The sequence below is a fragment of the Armigeres subalbatus genome, chromosome 1 (genome assembly GCF_024139115.2).
Source record: "Armigeres subalbatus isolate Guangzhou_Male chromosome 1, GZ_Asu_2, whole genome shotgun sequence".
Taxonomy (NCBI): domain Eukaryota; kingdom Metazoa; phylum Arthropoda; class Insecta; order Diptera; family Culicidae; genus Armigeres; species Armigeres subalbatus.
In genome coordinates, this window is record NC_085139.1 from 307,179,820 (window position 1) to 307,202,411 (window position 22,592).

General features: G+C 43.7%; 1 protein-coding gene across 5 annotated transcripts in view; it reads left to right on the top strand.

Moving 5' to 3' along the window:
- Nucleotides 1-22,592, top strand: part of LOC134207882 (probable phosphorylase b kinase regulatory subunit alpha) — a 48,259-nt gene that overhangs the window by 9,076 nt on the left and 16,591 nt on the right. For 3 of the 5 annotated variants that reach the window (XM_062683884.1, XM_062683883.1, XM_062683881.1), the window contains exon 5: nt 15,828-15,975. In XM_062683884.1, the coding sequence (XP_062539868.1) occupies nt 15,828-15,975 (148 nt within the window). Of the gene's footprint in view, nt 1-15,010; nt 15,159-15,827; nt 15,976-22,592 lie in introns of all 5 variants that reach the window. The other 2 variants (XM_062683882.1, XM_062683885.1) reach the window with 1 other exon arrangement.

Genomic DNA, 22,592 nt, shown 5'->3' on the forward strand with positions numbered 1-22,592 from the left:
CCTAATGACATGAGGATCGGCCAATGACTTTATAAGCCTATCATCAAATGGAAGTTCACGAAATGTTTTTAAAACCTACAGAATCTTGTTTGGAGATGATGCCGATGCTGTGGAGTGTTGTCGAAGGTCCACAAAGATAGTATTCGGTGTTTTCTTTAAACAAGCTTCTAAAAATATAGTTGTTGGTTTTAGGTTGAACATTGTTGATGATTATTTGTGGATCGGTTCTGAACTATTTTCATCAAAAGGTATTATTAGAGTTGGCTACTAATAAGCAATTTAAATTTATCGAGATAGATCGCATTTTTACCAATTTCCAACTTAGTCAAGTCAGGTACGAGTAAGTGGAAACAAATTACTTAATCGACTCGACTTAGTCGAGTCAAGTACGAGATACTGAAGACGTCCTTACTGTTGCGGTCGAAATACGTATCTGTCAAAGGTACAATAAAGCAGTGGAATGTAATGGAATTGTACAAACTCGTCTTATGACCAGTATTTGAACGAACTTTCAGAACTTCTTTTGTTTAATGGGAACATGACTTGAACGCTACTGAGGAAACTGCAAAAAATCAAAACAACCTTAACACAAAACCACTCAAACTAAATAATCTAAAATATTGAAGGATACATTTTATAAAAAAAAAATTTGGATCAGGCCTCAACAGTGACCATTTGAAAAACGTAGCTTTAACACCTGTATTATTGCTTAGTGAAACAAACTCGATTACCAATGGTGTATATGGAATGGGTCCGGAGTAGACTTTTAGTCTAGAGACTGCCACCGGTCACAAGAAAAAGCTTTATAGCTTGATAGTGAAAGTGTTTGTAGACTGTAACTGCCTCGGAGTATTGTTTATCGGCTATGCAGTCTGATGACCAGTTAAAACGCTAGATCAATTTTGCTCCGAAGTTTTGGTACCATTATTGGTCTTTTTTCAATGGATTAAAATAATTCAGCGTGTCCTTAGTTTAACATTTTGCTCGAATTAAGAAAATCACTATAAATTTTCAATATTGGGTTTTGTGATTTTTTCCCTGACCTCAATCAAAATTCCCTGACTTTCCCTGACATTCCAGGTCCAAATTGAAATTCCCTGACTTTCCCTGACTTTCCAGGTTTTTCCAGGTAGTCCCTTTAGGAGGTTCAGATTTTTTCCTTCAAGATGCTTGGAAGCGTCCATTTAAGATACTCCAATGTCTCCTTTTAAGTGGCTTAAAATCTGGGATCGAAAGGCTCAAAAGTGTTTATTCAAGATACTTCGAAGTCTTCTTTCAGGGGACTCAAAAGCCGCCATTCAATAAGCTCGGAAGACTCTTTTCAAGAGGCTAGGAAGCCTCCTCTCAAGAGCTCGGAAACCTCCCATCAAGATGCTCGGAATTCTTTTTTAAGAGGCTTGGATGCGTATTTTCAAGAAGCTCAGAAGCATCCTTTTAAGATACTGAGAAGCCTCCTTTCAAATGGCTCGAAAGCCTTCAATAAAAAGGCTCGTAAGGCCTTTCAAGAGGCTTGGAAGCCTACTTTCAAGACGCTGGGAAACCTCCCTTGGAGGTGTTTAGAAGCCTTCTTCCCAGAGACTCGGAAATTTATCTTCATGGGGCTCGGAATTATGTTTCCAAGAGGCTTGAAAGCATACTTTCAAGCAGCTCAGAGATGTCCTTTCAAGATGCTCGCAAGCCTCCTTTTAAGTGGCTCGAAAACCGCCTTTCAAAAGACTCGGAAGCCTTTCTTCAAAAGGCTCGGAAGGTTCTCTCGGAGGAGGCGCGGAATCCTACTTTCAAGCAGCTCGGAAGCCTTCAATAGTCAAAAAAAAGTTCTGTAGGAAGCTCGATGTACGAACTTAATTTGAATTGAGAAGTTTCTGAAAAACATAGGGGTACCTCATTTGAAGCAATAGTTCGAAGGGGTACCTCTCAAGAAAAAGGTTGAGAACCGCTGTCTTAGATGAAAGCAATACACTTTCCAATAGTCGAGATCTGTCCTGGCCACGTCCTTGCGAATGAGGAAGGGGAAGGGTGGTTAGTTGGACACCTACATAAGAAAGATGCAGAGAACTCTACTACCTCTCATAGGTGCCACGGGAGGTTCTTGTTTCCTTCATAAAATATGGTCAGTAACCTCCGGGGGTAGGTCGTACTCGCGCATATATTGAATGTAGTCCCCCGCATGAAACATGCATACAGTCTTTTCCATCCCAAAATCGAAAATTAGATCCTCCCAGTTGGAAGTCAATGCATGCAGCATTGCTTCCTCCGTTTTAGCTTGATGAACACCACTGTCTCTTGCGATATTCTTTAAACAGCCTCTATTTGGCCGTAATCCGTCTTCAACATTTTCAGTAAATGAACAATTTCGCTCATGTTTGGCTTTTCACTGCCAATCGGGAAAGTAAACTCTATTGTGTTTTTAACTGCACACATCGCGATTGACGTCTAAATCTGCTCAAGAGATTCCCAGGACGAATCTTCGACTGCTCTGGGCTGTAGGCTCGATAACAGCGACCAATGCACCTCCTCCAGAAGTTTTTCGGCTATTTCTATTACTCCGGTCGCAACTGAAAACCTCATATCCAGAATCAAACACCTGACTAGATAGCGTGTTCTGATTGAGCCATGTTTCGATGAAGACGACGATGTTATAGCACTGATCAGTGACTGCTAGACAATATTCTTCGACGGAAGAATTGATGCCGCTCACAATTTGGTAATTTACACTCCCGGCCAAAAGTTTGGGTTCACCCTCGAAAAATATGGGCAAAAGTCTTTGGCCGTATTTTCGCCGTATTACATCCGATTCCGGGTATTGTTAGCTCAATACAAAGAATATGAGTAGATCGTGCATAGTGGGTAATTTAAACTAACAATTTTTATTTTGTTATTTGCTATAATATAACATAAAGATACCCCTTTTGTCTTAAATCTATGGTGTAAAAATATGTTCATTTTTCTCAAAATTGAGCCCACAAAATTTCGAAATAAAAAGTAGAACGAAACCCAATTTTAATCATCTTTGAGATGCATTGATGAAACTTCGGGTTTTATTTTTAAAAATCAAAATATTCACTCATGTGCATGGTATGCATCGGTAACTCGTCGTTCGATGCTGGAAGTTGAAAATCTTTGAGGCAGAGAAGACCTAGTTGCTATATTGTACTTGCTTGTCGATGGTGTGCGGAAGACCTCCTCATCCAGCTCGAATACAGGACCGGGACGACTGTGGCTCGCTGGCTGGATGGGTTCGACTATGAGCTTCCTTATGACTGATGGCAAGTTTGCGTCCTGGGTTGGATGATGTACTCAAGATGACAGAGCGAGATGTTCGAGGGTTTTTAGGAATTTGTTCACCAACGCTTAGTACTGTGTCGAAATCTATACTGATTATTGGCGAAGAAGGTTTCAGACGATGACCGTGTGTTGAAGCAATCCCGATTAATGTCGGATGATTGAATCGGAGATGCAATGGAACTGCTGTTTTAATCAGCGTTAACTCGTCGTCGAGCGAAACTGAAACTTAAAAGGCTTTCAGGTCCAGGATTGCTCGATAAGACTTAATTCTTGCCTGGAAATGGTTTGACGAAGACCTCTTCGATAACCCCAGACACAGGACCGGGACGACTGTTGAACGGTGGTCGTGGCAGGGAGTGCTCTATTGTGTTGAGGGGCTTAGAGGCTTCCATGAAGCTTAAGGCAAGCGTGCATCGCGGTGACCGAGGAGAAAGTGTTTGAACGTTGCGAAATGGATTCTTCAATGCTGATAAATTTTGGCAGGAAGGGCTCGACTATGATGGGGAGGCTCAGAGACCTTCATAATGCATGAGGCAGGTGTCCCGGCGAGATGAGCGGCGATGTGAATCCTCATTAATAGGCGAATCAGAGACCTTGATGTGAGATATTGCAGCCTCCAAAGCATAAGTTTATGATTCTCAAATATGATCAAATGTGGTCGTATATAAGTTATAGCAGCAAAATCAACGTGAATTGTGAATTGCTAGAGGTGCAGCATCGGTGTTAACAAATTTGGTCTAGTCCGGAAGTTGGAGTTGAAAATTGAGAGAGGCCTGATGCAGGAGATATTACAACGGTATGCGTGTTCAATGGTGGCATCCACAAATTTTTTTATCCGCTGTCCAAGAATTTGCGGAACAGAATGCCTTCCGGCCATGTATCTGATCTGAGAGCAGCGTCGCATAATACTAATGAAAAAACATCGCTCGCGGTTCACTGCACAAGCACGCCTGCATGAGCGTTCCGGGACCGTGCGCAAGAATTTTTTACATCTAATGTAATCAATACACATTACCTAAGGTTTAGGGTCATTTGGCCGAATGTCGTTTGGCCAAAAGGGCAGGGCTGGTAGCAACCAATGCCACTCAAAATAGTGACTTTAGTGACCAAAGCTGACGAAAAAAGGGACCAAATAGTGACTTTCAGTTGCAGAAAAAGTGACCAAATAGTGACTTTTAGTTTCAGTTGCAAGTTTGATGAGACGAATTCAAGTGTTTATGGGTCGAAGGAGAATGATAACATCTTTCACTCACCACTCTCTCATAACGAATCAGAAGAGAAGCGAAAATCGTGCAAGCTAACTTTTATCTTCCCAGTTACTAAGTAAAATTGTATTGCCCGCTATTTTTTTTATCCCACGGAAGCTTTACTAAATATCAGTCAAAAGCAGGATTACTCAAAATTATGAGTAGTCCTGCTAGCAAATCAAATGTTTATTTATTTATTTACATAATCTTTATAATCGCATAAATAACCACTTAACAGTTTTCATAGCTTACGCGCCACTGGAAGTGAACGAAACAAGGTTATCACTTATAAGACCTGTGTTTCTTTCCCGAAAAATAATTTCTCGGTAAAAATTTGCGTGAAAGAATATTCTCTTCTCGTGAGAATGAGTAAAAATTACGATCACTGGATTAGCTGAACACCTACTTAAAAAAGATACAGATTTGTCATATGTTTAGGGAAATTTTTGGAATTGTTAGTGTGAAAGAAACAACAGTACGGATCGTTTTGGTAGAAATCCAAACTAAAACAAAACAACGAGCCTGGGATAAAACGCTCGATCTCCTGCTTATAATGCAGGACCATCGGACTCGACTTCAGATTCAAAAGTTATCAAAAGCTAACAAATCTAACAAAATCTAAAAAGAAATCTTTTACATTTATGCCGTTTAAAATGTATAAATTATCATCATAATATATTTTGGAAAATTCTAAAATATTGATCGAAGTGGATGTTGGGAGGAAAAAAAAACTGCTTTTATTTTCTCATGTTCTTGCAGCAAAATTACTTTGGGATTCCTTACATATTTAATGTACCTCCCCTCAATTCGATTGCAGTATAATCATAGATGCAAATATCATTATTTCGATTTAAAACATAAATATCTTTATTTTACCAAAATACCATGCGCTGAGAATCATATGGGTATTAATCGTTTTCTCTTAATCGATTTGTTTCGTTAATAACTCAACTGTTTCCAAAGTTACAACCGTGATTGTTGCGTCTGGTACAAGATGCAGTCATCCTTTATCATTATCAATTCGCTACATTGATAAAAAGATAACATCAACGAAGAGCAACGAATTAATGCAGTTACGGCCCTATGATTCTAAGCACGAGGTTTGTGATGAAACATTTTTCTGTTATTCTCCATGAAATGTATAATTTAACTTCACGGATGTATGACTGTAACTGTTGTTGTTATTGATACATAATTGAGTGCTGACAAAAATCGAATTTGAAAATATTCGAAGGATATTGTTCCTTTTCCAAGAACTTGCTTTAATGAAAGTAGAAAAGTGCTCTCTGAACTTTTAAATATTTAATTACTATAAAAACGCAGATTGTTCTACTTGCTGTGCGAATTCATCTACATTCATCTACTCAATAAATATTTTTTCGAGCAAACCCTTCATTACATCTATATCTACAAAAAATTTCCGCTTTAGCACAATTTATATTTTCTTGAATTTTCTCGCCAATTTTATGTGTGACTAATGAGAGATCAAGTCTCCTCATATTGGGGCAACAACTAAAAATCCAAATATCCTTAAATTGTAATGGACTGCAGGAATTTTTATCAGTGCAGACAATTTAGCATACATATGGCTTTGTGCTGTAAAAAATTATAGCATTTGGCCATTATTGGGAAGAGTTGTTCAAATTTGTCGTGGCCACTAAAAAAATCTTCAGGAGGAACAAAACACAGTAAATAAGATTGTCAATCCAAAAAACAACTCGCCATATAACGATCATTTGTCTAGATGAATTATTAGAAAAAAAAACCGATAAGTCTCTACCAATTTATAAATTCTGACGTAAAACCCCTTCAATTAGCTATTGGTGAAATGCCAATAAGTGCAGCGAGTATGGCTGGCGAAGTTTCAGAGCAATCATTTTCCCAAGATCCGTAATTTCATTTCCGCCATGAACAAAGCATCATCCGACGGATACATAAAGCTTCATTCAAAAATATTAGTCAATAGTTTCAAAATAGTTGAAAATAGTGACTTTTTGCGAGAAAAAGTGACTTTAGTGACTTGAAGTCGAAAAAAGAGACTTTTTAGTGACTTGCCCGAAAAAAGTGACCAAGTCACTAAAAAGTGACCCGCTACCAGGCCTGAAAGGGTCATTTGGCCGAACACCATTTGGCCGAATGCCGTTTGGCCGAATAATTGAAATACGCTTTCTTACGAAATGAGAAGTGAGTAGAGAGAAGCAAGAAAGAAGAAGGAAGAAGGAACAAATAAGAAGGAAGAAGGAAAAACGAAGAAAGAAGAAGGAAGAAATAAGAAGGAAGAAGGAAGAAGAAAGAAAGAAAGAAAAAGGAAAAAGGAAGACGAAAGAAGTAAGAAGAAGGAAGAAGGAAGAAGGAAGAAGGAAAAAGGAAAAAGGAAAAAGGAAGAAGGAAGAAGGAAGAAGGAAGAAGGAAGAAGGAAGAAAGAAGAAAGAAGAAAGAAGAAAGAAGAAGGAAGAAGGAAGATAGGAGAAAGGAGAAGGAAGAAGGAAGAAGTAAGAAGGAAGAAGGAAAAAGTAAGAAGGAAGAAGGAAAAACGAAAAAAGAAGAAGGAAGAAGGAAGAATGAAGAAGGAGAAAAAAGAAGAAAGAAGGAAGAAGAAAAAAGGAAGACGAAAGAAGGAAGAAGGAAGAAGGAAAAACTAAGGAAGAAAGAAGAGGAAAGAAGGACGAAGAAAGCAGAAAGAAGGAAGAAGGAAGAAGGAGGAAGGAAGAAAGAAGAAGGAAAAAGGAAGAAGGAAGACGAAAGAAGGAAGAAGGAAGAAAGAATGAGGTGGAAGGAAGAAAGAAGAAGGAAGGAGGAAGAAAGACTACTCGTAAACTGAGGTCAATTTTTATAACTATTCGGCCAAACGGCATTCGGCCAAATGGCCTGACACCTTACCTAATATCTCTTTTATTCAAACCACGCGCTATCCTAGCTATATCCGTTTTCGATCGAATTGCTTGAACGGTAGAATGACCTTTACGGAACACATGCCGGCCAGTCAACCAGAATACATGCTTAATAGAATTGGTTGTCTGTTATGCGATGCCTATGCGCACAAATTTCATCGCTCATCAGTCGCGAAAACACTACGTACAAAAGTGGAGGCGATGTATGTGTATTTTTTATCCGGTATGCAATGTGTACGATTTTTAAGCGAGTTATTTTGTTATTCATTGCGATGTAGTTTGTGATAATAAACTCCGGATAGATAATCGAATTTAATTTGAGTTTGTTAGTAGGAATATCAACAAATGAAGCTGGAATGAACTCATAAAATAGCCTACTATGCGGAAAAGTTTCTAATGAATCGCCTGAATTGAGCTTGCTTACAGCGGCACACTAGGAGTTAACCCTTTCCTTCCCATGGTAGCTGTAGAGCTCCATCAAATTTTGCACCTTCATTGCAACATTCATCGAATTATTTCAACAACAAAAAGCAGTGTTTGGCACAACTTTTTGGTTTCATTAGACTGCAAATATAATCAATTTTGAGTAAAAATAGTGTAACTATTGAAAACAATCAAGTAACTATTGATTTACAATCAAAAACTTTTTTTTACGTTTTCCACTAATTTGAGCTATGCCAAATAACTTTTGTTCTAGCATTTTTTTCCATAGATGATTCCTTCCTATTGAAATCTTTGAAAAAAGTCGTGGGAAAGAGAGGGTTAACTTTTGGAAATCAATATAGCGAAAGGCATCTAATGTTTAATATCTCGAAAATCGAAATCGAAAAAATATTTGGTAGGCGTAGTAGCGGACACCTTCCTACATAACTGGTACCGAATAGTTTTTCGTGGTTTTCCCTACTGTTTAGAAAACCTGCGTTACATGTCTTTCGCCATACAAACTTCAGGTAGTTAACTCATGCTGGCTGTTTTCACATATACGTTAGCGCCTGGTGCTGGCAGCAACTGGTGGGAAACCAGCCACTGTATGTGATTCATTGAACTGATAAGCTTCACACCAGAATGCGAGTTCGATGAAATTCGTATTGGTGGACGATTTGAATCGTGCTTTCTCATGCGATGTGTGGTTGCTTGATAAGCCGCCAGACCTTTCCGACAACTTATAAGTTATGTCGATCAGGCAGACTGGTCTGTACGCCGAAGAGGGGCTTCCTGGGCTTGGGCACGAGAAAGGCACCATTACCGCTAGGTGGATTAATCAGGGTTTTTGTAGTACACTGAATTTGGATTTTACGCGGGAGATACGTACCGCGTAAAAAACTGCGTAAATCCTAAAATCCGCGTAAAAAAAGTTTAAAAAGCGACCCCAGTGTTCAGCCACAAATCCATCGATGTCCCGTACTTTCTACGTTGTCTAGTCCAGTACTGCTGGTCGAGGGGCTCAGAAACAACGCATTGGGGATAGTCAGAGTCAGTGTATGTGAAGGCCGACTATAATTTGTCGCGTAGTCCCCAGCTCAAGTTGCGATCGCGCATTTTGTTCGACATACGTCACGTCTACATCACGTGGCCACAGATTTTCTCACATATTGTGTAGCTGCTGCGTTTTTCATACAACGTAGTCAAACGTGGTGAGGGTTTCCAGTTAGCCTTGCAAACAATGGCCTAGGATTGCCAATCCGGCTTTGCCGAGTTCGATGTTCTGCCCGGCCTAGGATGTTTTTGAGTGGTAAACTTTTCGTTCCCTTGGGTATAGTGTAGCCATTGCGCTTGTCACACAAATATTCATGCAATTGGCGATCATTTAAAAGCTTTCAATGAATCACATACAGTGGTTGGTTTCCTACCCGCCGCTGCCAGCATCCAGGCGCAATCGTATATGTAAAACTAGCCAGCATGAGTTAACTACCTGAAGTTTGTATGGCGAAAGAAATCTAACGCGGGTTTTCTCAACAGTAGGAACTTTCCACGAAAAACTATTTGGTACCAGTTATGTAGGAAGAGGAAGATGTCCGCTTCTACGCCTACCAAATATTTTTTTTCATGAGGGTGCTTATTTTCGGGATATTAAACCGCTGTAAGCACGCTCAAAGTAGGCGATTCATTAACTGAGATAAAAAGCAGGTTATAATCTTGTTGGAATGTAGAATGATTCGCCCACTTTGAACGTACTTACACCGGCACACTAGGAGTTAACTTTCTGAAATCAGTATGGCGAAAGGCATCTAAGGTTAAATTTCTCAAAATTAAGCACCTTCATCGAAACAAATATTTGGTAGGCGTAGTAGCGGAGACCTTTGTACATAATCGGTACCAAATAGTTTTTCATGAAAAGTTTCTAATTTTGAGAAAACCCGCGTTAGATGTCTTTCGTCATACAAATTTCTGGCGGTTAACTCATGCTAGCTATTTGCGCATAAACGATAACGCCTGGATGTGGAAGCGGCGGGTAGAAAATCAACCACTGCCAATAATTCACTGCTTCCATCATACTGGTTACCGCGTGGCCACCCACCGGCCGCTTCTTCGATCAGGCCATCCCGTAGCCGCGTAACCAGCAAGCCTCCTTGCATCGTAGCACGTTTGACGTTTGACAACCACCTGTAAGTGTTTTGTGCATTATTAATTTAAATAGTTAAGCCCTTCACGTTCCCGAAAGCGCCTCCACACCACTACCCTGAGACCCTGCGCCCACCCCAGACGGCTGCCGTGGCTAGACCAGCAGCTAGAGGTTAAGGCCAGTTCCCTTCAGGAACTGAGCCTTTCTGGGCCACAACATTAGAGTCTTATAGTTCCCTCGAAACCAGGGCTGACAATAGTCATCGCCGCAGCACGAAATGCCACAGTAGCGACAAATTGTACTAGGGTCACGGCAGGTATTTTCGTCTGTTCGTCATAGTCTCGAAAACCAATAAAGCAGACGCTTTTTTGTAAAACTCATACGTACCAAATCGTAAGCTCAGGAGAAACGTTCTGCTATAGTGGAGTTCTAGCAAATGTACGTTGCTTTCGTTGGTTTTAGCCCCTACGACGATGGACGGAAATGCCGTGTCCCTACTGCTAAAAAAGTTTACACACAAAAGACATTATTTATCATCAGACTAAGGCCGGAGTGGCCTGTGCTGCACATAAAAGACTTCTCCATTCAGCTCGGTTCATGGCTGCACTTCGCCAACCACGCAGTCTGCGGAGGGTCCGCAAGTCGTCCTCCACCTGATCGATCCACCTTGCCCGCTGTGCACCTCGCCTTCTTGTTCCCGTCGGATCGTTGTCGAGAACCATTTTTACCGGATTGCTGTCCGACATTCTGGCTACGTGCCCGGCCCACCGCAGTCTTCCGATTTTCGCGGTGTGAACGATGGATGGTTCTCCCAACAGCTGATGCAACTCGTGGTTCATTCGCCTCCTCCACGTACCGTCCGCCATCTGCAACCCACCATAGATGGTACGCAACACTTTCCTTTCGAAAACTCCCAGTGCGCGTTGGTCCTCCACGAGCATCGTCCAGGTCTCGTGTCCGTAGAGAACTACCGGTCTTATAAGCGTTTAGTAGATAGTCAGTTTGGTACGGCGGCGAACTCTATTCGATCGGAGCGTCTTGCGGAGTCCAAAGTACGTACGATTTCCAGCCACTATGCGTCTCCGAATTTCTCTGCTGGTATCGTTATCGACGGTCACCAGTGAGCCCAAGTACACGAATTCTTCAACCACCTCGATTTCGTCACCACCGATAGAAACTCGTGGTGGGTGGCTCACATTGACCTCTCTTGAGCCTCTTCCTATCATGTACTTCGTCTTCGACGTGTTGATGACTAGTCCATGATCAACCGTATCAGTTTATCCGGAAATCCGTTTTCGTGCATTAGCTGCCATAGCTGGTCCCGATCGATTGTATCATATGCGGCTTTGAAGTCGATAAATAGATGATGTGTGGGCACGTTGTATTCGCGGCATTTCTGCAATACCTGACGTATGGCGAACACCTGGTCTGTGGTAGAGCGTTCACCCATAAATCCCGCCTGGTACTGCCCCACGAACTCTCTTGCAATTGGTGTTAGTCGTCGGCATAAAATTTGGGAGAGTACCTTGTAGGCGGCGTTCAGCAATGTGATTGCGCGGTAGTTGCTACAATCCAGCTTATCGCCCTTCTGTAGATGGGACACACGACACCTTCTATCCACTCCTGCGGCAGAACCTCATCCTCCCAAACCTTGGTAATCACCCAGTGCAGCGCTCTAGCCAGTGCTTCACCACCGTGTTTAAACAGCTCTCCTGGTAGTTGGTCAACTCCAGGGGCTTTGTTGTTTTTCAGCCGGCCGATCTCCTCCTGGATTTCCTGGAGATTCGGAGCCGGAAGTCGCATGTCCTGCGCGCGTGCTCCTAGGTTCATTACCATACCGCCACCGTTGTCTGCCATATCGCCATTCAGGTGCTCTTCGTAGTGTTGCCGCCACCTTTAGATCACCTTACGCTCGTTCGTAAAAAAGTTCCCGCTTATGTCGTTACACATATCGGTCTGTGTCACGCGGCCCTTGCAAGAACGGGTTTACTTCTCATAGAACTTTCGTGCGTTATTAGCGCGGTGCAGTTGCTCCGTCTCTTCATGGTCTCGATCTTCCTGCTGGCGCTTTTTCCTCCGGAAAATCGAGTTTTGTCTGTTCCGCGCCCGTTTGTATCGTGTCTCGTTCGCCCTCGTGCGGTGTTGCAGCAATCTCGCCCATGCTGCATTCTTCTCCTCAACTAACTGCTCACATTCGCCGTCATACCAGTCATTTCTCTGATCCGGAGACACCGTGCCTAGTGCAACGGTTGCGGTGCTTTCAATGATGGATTGAATATCTCTCCAGCCATCTTCAAGAGACGCTGCGCCTAGCTGCTCTTCCATTGGGAGTGCCACTTCCAGCTGCTGCGCGTAGTCTTGGGCTAGTCTACCGTCTTGTAGCCGCCCAATGTTAAGCCGCGACGGACGACTCCGACGCGTGTTGATCACCGTCGAGAGTTTTGAGCGCAGACATACTGCGACGAGGTAGTGGTCGGATTCAATATTCGCACTGCGGTAAATGCGTACGTTCGTGATGTCGGAGAAGAATTTACCGTCGATTAGAACGTGGTCGATTTGGTTTTCCGTTACTTGATTAGGGTGATTTCCATGTGATCTTGTGGATATTCTTACGGGGGAAGAAAGTGCTTCGGACTACCATTCCGCGGGAGGCTGCAAAGTTTATGCATCGTTGGCCGTTGTCGTTCGATACGGTATGCAGACTATCCGGTCCGATGACCGGTCTACACATTTCCTCCCTTCCTACCTGAGCGTTCATGTCACCGATGACGATTTTGACGTCCCGCAGTGGGCATCCATCGTATGTCTGCTCCAGCTGCGCATAGAACGCTTCTTTCTCGTCGTCGGATCTCCCTTCGTGTGGGCAGTGCACGTTGATGATGCAATAGTTGAAGAAACGGCCTTTTATCCTCAGCTTGCACATCCTTGCGTTGATTGGCTGCCACCCAATCACGCGTTGGCGCATCTTTCCCAGCACTATGAAGCCGGTTCCCAGCTCGTTGGTGGTGCCACAGCTTTGGTAGAAGGTAGCCGCTCGATGCCCGCTTTTCCACACTTTCTGTCCTGTCCAGCAGATTTCCTGCAGCGCTACGACATCGAAGTTGCGGGGATGTAATTCATCGTAGATTATCCTATCGCAAGCTGCGAAGCCTAGCGACTTGGAATTCCATGTTCCAAGCTTCCAATCGTGATCCTTTATTCGTCGCCTAGGTCGTTGCCGATTGTATCGAGTCGTATTATCTTCTATGTCGTTCGTAATAGTTGTTTTTAAAGGCGGCTTATTGGGCCTGCGCAAACCTCCTGTCTCGTCGGAGGGCCGTTGTGTCAGGGCTGTTTAGCGTCCCACCTAACACCAGGACTTGGGCTTGTGCGCTTTGAGCGGCACACGGTCGCTTTGGCGGAGCCTACTTGCGGATACATGCAGCTTTTTATAGAGGTTTAACAGGGCCCACTGTCAAACCCCACCACATCCTAGGCAGGCGCCACAACTCGCAGATGGCCTGGGGAGGGATCGTCAAGCCCTTGGACATAGTCCCTGCTGCCCCCACCAAAGTTCCTACTATTTGTTTATTTGAGACGCCATTATGTTTTTAACCAGTCCGTCTATAATAACGTGATTATGTGAAGAAATGACGACAGAAATCGTCATAACTTTTGGCTGTGCGACGATCTTTGTGGTAGGCATGTGGCTTAGCTTAGCTTTGACTGACTACACATATCTATATGGTTGTTACTCCAGAATCAGTGAAATTGCACAAAGACTCAACTGAATGATTGACTGGGATTGTTCAAGAATTCTTAGTGTGCAAGTTTCAGTGACTCAAATGTCCAATGATCAATAACGGCACCGGCCACGTTCTTGTAGTCAGTTAGGAAGAGGGAAGGATTATTAGTAGGTGGTACTTTCGTGGTAGGCATGTGGCGCGAAGAAACCGAATAGATGTTGTGTCGTGCAATGTTATGACAAAGACTATATTTTTTCGCTTTCTTCATACGTCGAGAATGACTATTCTCAGCCCTGACTCGAATATAAACGAGTCACTTCCTTTTGCAATATTCTCTTTCGTAATGTGGAATCTCCCAAATTCCACGTTACTTGCGGATCTCAGGTTTTTCGGGACAGGACCGATTTTTCTCATCATCGGAGCAGAATATTATGTTCATGGAGCTACTGAAGGAGGAAAGACGGAAGGCCTCGGATGAAGATAATCGTAAGATATCGTAATCGGATGTAATCGGTCCTGTTAGTACATCGTACTCCCTTGTTCACGTGTGTTCGGTTGATATACGAAACGGATAGCCGTTTGAAACTCTAGCAGTGATGGAGCTACGGATTTGACGCTTGTTACATCGGAGTGGTTGTCACCTAGCTGGTACTTGAAAAAGTTGCGTTTCAGCTAGTCAGAGTTTCAATGTTTCAGTTGGGCCGATCAGTAGCTGATCATTCACGTCTTTTACAAGCATCATTGCATTCATCTTCGTCCCTCTTAAGGACAAGCTTCAGCGACGCAGCATGCGTGGAATAATAAAAATGATAGTCATGCGAGGCGTCCGTTTTGAGTGGGGTGTCCTTGAAAACGCGTCTGCATTTAGTTTTGGATTCCGGGAGACTGGATCCTGGAACAAAAGGATAACAAACTGACAGAATTGTCAGAAAGTACAGTGAGCGATTGATTTTTAAACATCGATAAGCCGCCGGTAATAGGAAAGAGGAAAGCTGGATATAGAAAATACTATATTTGATTCGAGGGTAAATAATGAAGGAATCCTTTTATTTAGTGCTTTGTACTTCATAAGCGGAATGTTCAATAATCAAGGGCTTTTTTATTTGTAAATCAACATTTCTGACGGATAATGGGAAACATTTGTAAGAGAAGTATCCCGTAACTGTTTGTTATTTGATTTCATATGAAAGCAACGTAAAACGTAATCCGAAACGCAAACTACGACGATCGTCACGTGCTCTGGCCTCACAGTTTATCACACCTATCCTAATTACACTTCAATACACAAATGTCGTCTAGTTTTCGGACGTGAATCGCTTCTACATTGCGTCGGACAACGAACTGATGATCGATCTGTTGAAAGGGGAAATTAACTTCCTGAAGTCGGCTTGGCAGAATCTCCTGGGCCGGCCCCTGCTGACAATGACGCTGAAAAACGTACATCTAGGTCGGTGTTCCGCGAACTGTTATCTTTGATTTTATGTCTATTACTTCTCCACCTCAACCATTTCTTCTGTAAAGATCTCTATACTTTTTTTAGTAGCGCCTCTGTGTATGATTTCCGTTCTGTTTCTTATCATCTTACGTTCTACTTCCATTGTATCATATTATTTTCCTCCGTTAATCTATGTATCTAATATAGTTTCCGTTTTTCAAACTTCCTGTACATAAAACAAACACCGCGTAGATGGTATTCGACTATTTTGGCTTTCGCTTTTCTTTGCTGGCCTTTATTAGTTCCTTTCTTCACACCGATCGGATGAGGAGCATGTCGTCTCTTCCGATTGACCCGGGCTTCCTATAATGCTGCGTAACAAATTTTTAGTTAGTTGGATAGCGGGTTTTACAGTTCGAACAAAAGACATTCGCCTAACGCCATGGATATGGGACCGCTCATCGACCACTCGGCGCATCCTTCATCGATCGCAGACCACCGGAACCTTCCCCAACCACCGACCCAGTCACACCAAATTGGCAGTGTAGTATGTAGTTGATTACACTTTTAATTGGCAGTATCCTTCTCTTTCTCTTTTTCTCTTTTTTGCGTTCTCTTCAAAATTTCCAATCGTAAAAATTTGAAACACCAAAATCGAACTAAAAACGCACGGATGTGCAGATCTTTGACCACGATGAGTACTATATGTCGCGCGATCCGTCGTTGCTGGTTAGCAATTTCATGGACATTCTCGCATTCCTCAGCATTAGCTGGCATCATCTGCTTGGTCGGCCGACGATCACGCTGACCGCCACCAACTGGCTCGTAGGTAATTAGAAACCACACCGAATCTACTACCACTACTACTGCATAGTTGAAATTATCGATTCTTACTACTACCATCACTACTACCAAATACCTTCAAGAGTTACGTCTGCATACTTATGTCGCTGGTTTTACATTTATTACATATCGCTCCATTTACTAAATTTACCACGTGCAACCGCATCCATTATCTGCGATCGTTTAGTTTACCACCATTCAAGCGCAACCTTAGCTTAGCCCTGATTCGTTCCGTTCTCACAAAACAGGTAGTTTAGTTCATTGTTCATCTTCATTGTCGTATTTGAGCATGCAGACTAGGATTTTCATCAGGACCAATGATAAACGCACAGGACCAATGCAATTTTTTAAAGCTTGTTACATGTGCACTTTTATTGACGTTGTTCCGACGTTCCTTCTAAATTGGCTGAAAATTGTGCATGACAACTTGAGATCTTCGAAATGTCTTTAGAGTGCATCATCTTAAAAAATCATAAAAATCATATTCAAAGTAGTTACAAGCAGTTTAAACTCGTCCGGTGGAGAGAATGCTGTTTTCAGCAAGCACTGAAATGCGGAATGCTGGAAGAAAGAGAAGCGTGGTACACATAAAGATGCTGCAAAATGGTGGGTTGACATCAAGGAAGGAGCGTCCAACGTAGCTCTAGTCCCCACAAGTTTCTATCTCAAGTCTTTACCGATGACAAGACCATCAACTAAGGGCTGCGTACTTAGCTGGTAGTGCAGCTTAGGCACTGTTGTGCTTCTGACATCAGCTAGAGTGAAAAGGTACTCTTCGAGCGTCTGTTCACCAGGAGTGTGGCTCAAATTGCTTCTGCCTGGTACCCAGCGGCTGATTACCGAAACGCTGTATCGCGTCAGGTATCCAGTTTTCCACGAGCGGTAATGGCCTCCAGCTTCCCTGCGGGTTAGTCTCTGATTTGACATTTCTGGAGGTCAACTGCACCCACTGTTCGAGCATTTTGATCAATGTGGTATAAAAGAAGGTTTGAATTCACTAAATCAGCACCATCTTATGAATGGGTGCTCGGAGCGGTGGGTGCAGTTGACCTCCATAAATGTTAAATCAGATACTAACCCGCAAGCACCATCTTATAGGCGGCCATTACCGCTCGCGGAAAACTGGATACTTAAGGTGGCAGCCCACCAGCGCGATGTAGGTAACGCGACCCCGGTAAATAGAGAAAGAAGAAAAAAGAACGTTAGTTTTTGACAACTATGATTGGAAATAAGGACTATGATTGGAAACTCGGTACCTGGAATGTCAGTTTTCTGAATATCTTGATAAGGCATATGACGCTCAGGTCGATAAAGAGGACTTTTTCCGTCCCATAATTGGTTCACTTCTGTCAATCCTGCCGTTATCGTCGCTGTTCCGCTGTATTGGGGCTTTAGGCTTATTCATCTTTTATCGGAGAAACTGAATAGCGAAACTCGATCTCTTTAGGCGTAACCAATTTTTGATAAGAAAAAAAAACATCTTTCGAGGATTTCTTCAAATTTCTGGACGACCGGTGTGACGCGTGGGAGACGTATACGGCGTTCAGCAGAATTGATGCAAATGGATGATAGGAAAAGAGGTGCGATGAAGGAAACACAATAGGAGAAGAAAGTTACAATGCTACATAGAACAACAAAAAAATAATAACGAAGGGCGCGAAGTGCTCTAGTGAGTATCCGATCTATGTTTGCGATGACTTAAAAAACTAAACGTGCAGTTCGCACAGAAAGATAAGTTGTGCTACAAAACAGTTTGTTACATTAGGATAAAATGTGCTCGTCGAAGTGTGCAGTATGCAGACAACAGCTTATTACTCCTCTGTTCCAAAGAGGTAATGATGTAAAATCAATCAGTCGAACGCTCTAGCAATGCCACAGTGGGAAGGACTCTAAACGCGGAATAATTCAATCTTCCCGCTCGGAGACGAATTGTCAGCCGGTCCGATATTCGGGGGCGGCGGCGTTGGTCAGAATTTTGGTCGCCGAAAGCTATTTTAGCGGCGTTTTTTTGTTATCACGTTTCTTTGAGATTTTTTTTGCCATGATATTTTCAAGGCATTTATATCGGAAGAATCATTCGATTTTCGCCTGAAAATCTGATGAAGTTCTTCCGAAAATTCTTTAAGTTTTTCCAAAATATTCATTTGGAAATTATTCCCGGATTTTTCACGGCAACTTCTTTGAAGTTTCGAGAATTATTTGGAATTAACAACAGAAGCTCTTTGAAAATCCCAAAGAAAATTGTTTGGAATATCAGCAGGAAATTCTTCGGAATTTACTCGAGAAATTGTTCCAAATTTCTATAGGATAATTTTCGAATATCCGCGGAAAGTTCCTGTTGAGTTTCTTTTGAATATTCTTCAAAATTTACACAGAAAATTCTTCATAATTGTAGAAGAGTGCAGCTCGGTCTAAAGACGGCTAGTTTGGCATTATTTATTATTTAATCAGACTAAGGCCGAAGTGGCCTGTGCGGTATATAAGAGTCTTCTCCATTCGGCTCGGTCCATGGCTACACGTCGCCAACCACGCAGTCTACGGAGGGTCCGCAAGTCATCTTCCACCTGATCGATCCACCTCGCCTTCTTGTGCCCGTCGGATCGTTGTCGAGAACCATTTTCACCGGATTGTTGTCCGACATTCTGGCTACGTGCCCGGCCCACCGCAGTCGTCCGATTTTCGCGGTGTGAACGATAGATGGTTCTCCCAGCAGCTCATGCAACTCGTGGTTCATTCGCCTTCTCCACGTACCGTCCGCCATCTACACCCCACCATAGATGGTACGCAGCACTTTCCTTTCGAAAACTCCAAGTGCGCGTTGGTCCTCCACGAGCATCGTCCAGGTCTCGTGTCCGTAGAGGACTACCGGTCTAAGCGTTTTATAGATTGTCAGTTTGGTACGGCGGCGAACTCTATTCGATCGGAGCGTCTTGCAGAGTCCAAAGTAAGCACGATTTCCAGCCACTATGCGTCTCCGAATTTCTCTGATGGTATCATTTTCGGCAGTCATCAGTGAGCCCAAGTACATAAATTCTTCTACCATCTCGATTTCGTCACCACCAATGCAAACTCGCGGTGGATGGCTCACATTGTCTTCTCTTGAACCTCTTCCTATCATGTACTTCGTCTTCGACGTGTTGATGACTAGTCCGATCCGCTTAGCTTCCCTCTTCAGTCCGATGTAGGCTTCCTCCATCTTCTCAAAGTTACGTGCCATAATATCTATGTCGTCAGCGAAACCAAATAGCTGGACGGACTTATTGAAAATTGTACCACTCGTGTTAATCCCTGCTCTTCGTATTACCCCTTCCAAAGCGATGTTGAATAGCAGACACCTTGCCGTAACCCTCTGCGGGTTTCGAAGGGACTCGAGAATGCCCCTGAAACTCGAACTACGCACATCACCCGATCCATCGTCGCTTTGATCAATTTTATCAGTGTCAGTTTATCCGGAAAACCGTTTTCGTGCATTAGCTGCCATAGCTGGTCCCGATCGATTGTATCATATGCGGCTTTGAAGTCGATGAATAGATGATGTGTGGGCACGTTGTATTCGCGGAATTTCTGCAGTACTTGGCGAATGGCGGACACATGGTCCGTGGCCCATAAAACCCGCCTGGTACTGCCCCACGAACTCCCTTGCAATTGGTGCTAGTCGACGGCATAAAATTTGGGAGAGTACCTTGTAGGCGGCGTTCAGCAATGTGATTGCGCGGTAGTTGCTACAATCCAGCTTATCGCCCTTTTTGTAGATGGGACACACGACACCTTCCATCCACTCCTGCGGCAAAACTTCCTCCTCCCAAATCTTGGTAATGACCCAGTGCAGCGCTCTAGCCAGTGCCTCACCACCGTGTTTAAATAGCTCTCCTGGTAGTTGGTCAACCCCAGGGGCTTTGTTGTTCTTCAGCCGGCCAATCTCCTCCTGGATATCCTGGAGACCCGGTGCCGGTAAAATTATGTCCTGCGCGCGTTCTCCCAGGTCCATCACCATAATGCCATCTTCGTCTGCCACATCGCCATTCAGGTGTTCTTCGTAGTGCTGCCGCCACCTTTGGATCATCTCACGCTCGTTCGTAAGAAGGTTCCCGTTTATGTCCTTACACATATCAGGCTGTGGCACGTGGCCCTTTCGTGAACAGTTCAACTTCTCATAGGACTTTCGTGTGTTATTAGCACGGTACAGTTGCTCCGTCTCTTCACGGTCTCGATCTTCCTGCTGGCGCTTTTTCCTCCGGAAAATCGAGTTTTGTCTGTTCCGCGCCTGTTTATATCGTGCCTCGTTCGCCCTCGTGCGGTGTTGCAGCAATCTCGCCCATGCTTCATTCTTCTCTTCCACTAACTGCTCACATTCGCCGTCATACCAGTCGTTTCTCTGATCCGGGGGCACCGTGCCAAGTGCAGCGGTTGCGGTGCTACCAATGGCGGATCGAATATCTCTCCAGCCATCTTCAAGAGATGCTGCGCCTAGCTGCTCTTCCGTTGGGAGTGCCACTTCCAGCTGCTGCGCGTATTCTTGGGCTAGTCTAGCGTCTTGTAGCCGCCCAATGTTAAGCCGCGGCGTCCGACTTCGACGCATGTTGTACACCGTCGAGAGTTTTGAGCGCAGGCATACTGCAACGAGGTAGTGGTCGGATTCAATATTCGCACTGCGGTAAGTGCGGACGTTCGTGATGTCGGAGAAGAATTTACCGTCGATTAGAACGTGGTCGATTTGGTTTTCCGTTTCTTGGTTAGGTGATCTCCATGTGGCCTTGTGGATATTTTTGCGGGGAAAGAAGGTGCTTCGGACCAGTGTTGTAAAATGTCATTTGCATTCGTTTGTATAATTTTCCCAGAACTTTTTTCTGAAGGTAGTCATCATTCCTGAGGTATGACGAACTTATAGCGCTTAAATGTGCCTACAACTTTGTCTAACAAGACATTGCTGTAAATATGTAATCTGATGCGTGGGAGGCAAAATGTCATTCAAATGACATTATGTCAAATGACACGTGACATTTTGGAGAGGTTTCACTATCCAGCCTCATATGTAATATTTAGAGAATTGTACCCTTGGACAAAAATATAGTCCTACTCAAGCGTTATGAGTACATCTAAAATTATGGAATAAATTTGGCTTCTGAAGAAAGTTATGAACAAATTAGTCAAATGACATGCAGATGACATTTTACAAGCCTGCTTCGGACTACCATTCCGCGGGAGGCTGCGAAGTTTATGCATCGTTGGCCGTTGTCATTCGATACGGTGTGCAGACTATCCGGTCCGATGACCGGTCTATACATTTCCTCCCTTCCTACCTGTGCGTTCATGTCACCGATGACGATTTTGACGTCCCGCAGTGGGCATTCATCGTATGTCTGCTCCAGCTGTGCGTAGAACGCTTTTTTCTCGTCGTCGGGTCTCCCTTCGTGTGGACAGTGCACGTTGATGATGCTATAGTTGAAGAAACGGCCTTTAATCCTCAGCTTGCACATCCTTGCGTTGATTGGCTGCGTTGGCGCATCTTACCCAGCACTATGAAGCCGGTTTCCAGCTCGCTGGTGGTGCCACAGCTTTGGTAGAAGGTAGTCGCTCGATGCCCGCTTTTCCACACTTTCTGTCCTGTCCAGCAAATCTCCTGCAGCGCCACGACGTCGAAGTTGCGGGGATGTAATTCGTCGTAAATCATCCTGTCGCAACCTGCGAAACCTAGCGACTTGCAATTCCATGTTCCAAGCTTCCAATCGTGATCCTGTATTCGTCGCCTAGGTCTTTGCCGATTATATCGAGTCGCATTATCTCTTATATTGTTCGTAATGATTGGTTTTCTAGGCGGCTTATTGGGCCTGCGCAAACCTCCTGTCTCGTCGGAGGGCCGTCGTGTCAGGGCTGTTTAGCGTCCCACCTAACACCAGGACTTGGGCTTGTGCGCTTTGAGCGGCACACGGTCGCTTTGGTGGGGCCTACTTGCGGATACATGCAGCTTTTTATAGAGGTTTAACAGGGCCCACTGTCAAACCCCACCATATCCTAGGCAAGCCCCACAACTCACAGATGGCCTGGGGAGGGATCGTCAAGCCCTTGGACATAGTCCCTGCTGCCCACGGTCGACACTGTCTTCGCATCATTTATGTTTAGTTCCAGATTTTTTAATTGACAAACCGAAACTAGCAGATCCGGGAGTATAACCGGCCGGGTCCTATCGACGTTATCCTGGGCAGTGATGTATTTTTGCACATCCTCAAAGTAGGCCAAGTGCAACACATATTTGCACCAGTTGCCCAGAACATAATATTGGAGTCATCGAGTCAAGGAATCAAGCGGTATAAAGTCTCAATTAAAAAATCTTAATACGGAAAAGAATATCAATCGCACGTTGCGACAATTTTGGAAAGGGACAGCAGCTTTTCTTCAGATCAAGGAGCAGTTTCGGTTCGAAAGTCAGTCAGTATCTTTTTTTGTCTTTCTATATATAAAGCCGGCGATTGTGATGTTCAGCGAATCGCCAGGCGTGATACATAAGAAGGATCAACTAGTGAAAAACAATCGACTTTGTTGTACTGTAACGTACGGCACGCGGTCAGGGTGCCATATTTGGCCATCGAGGCGATGAAAGGGGCA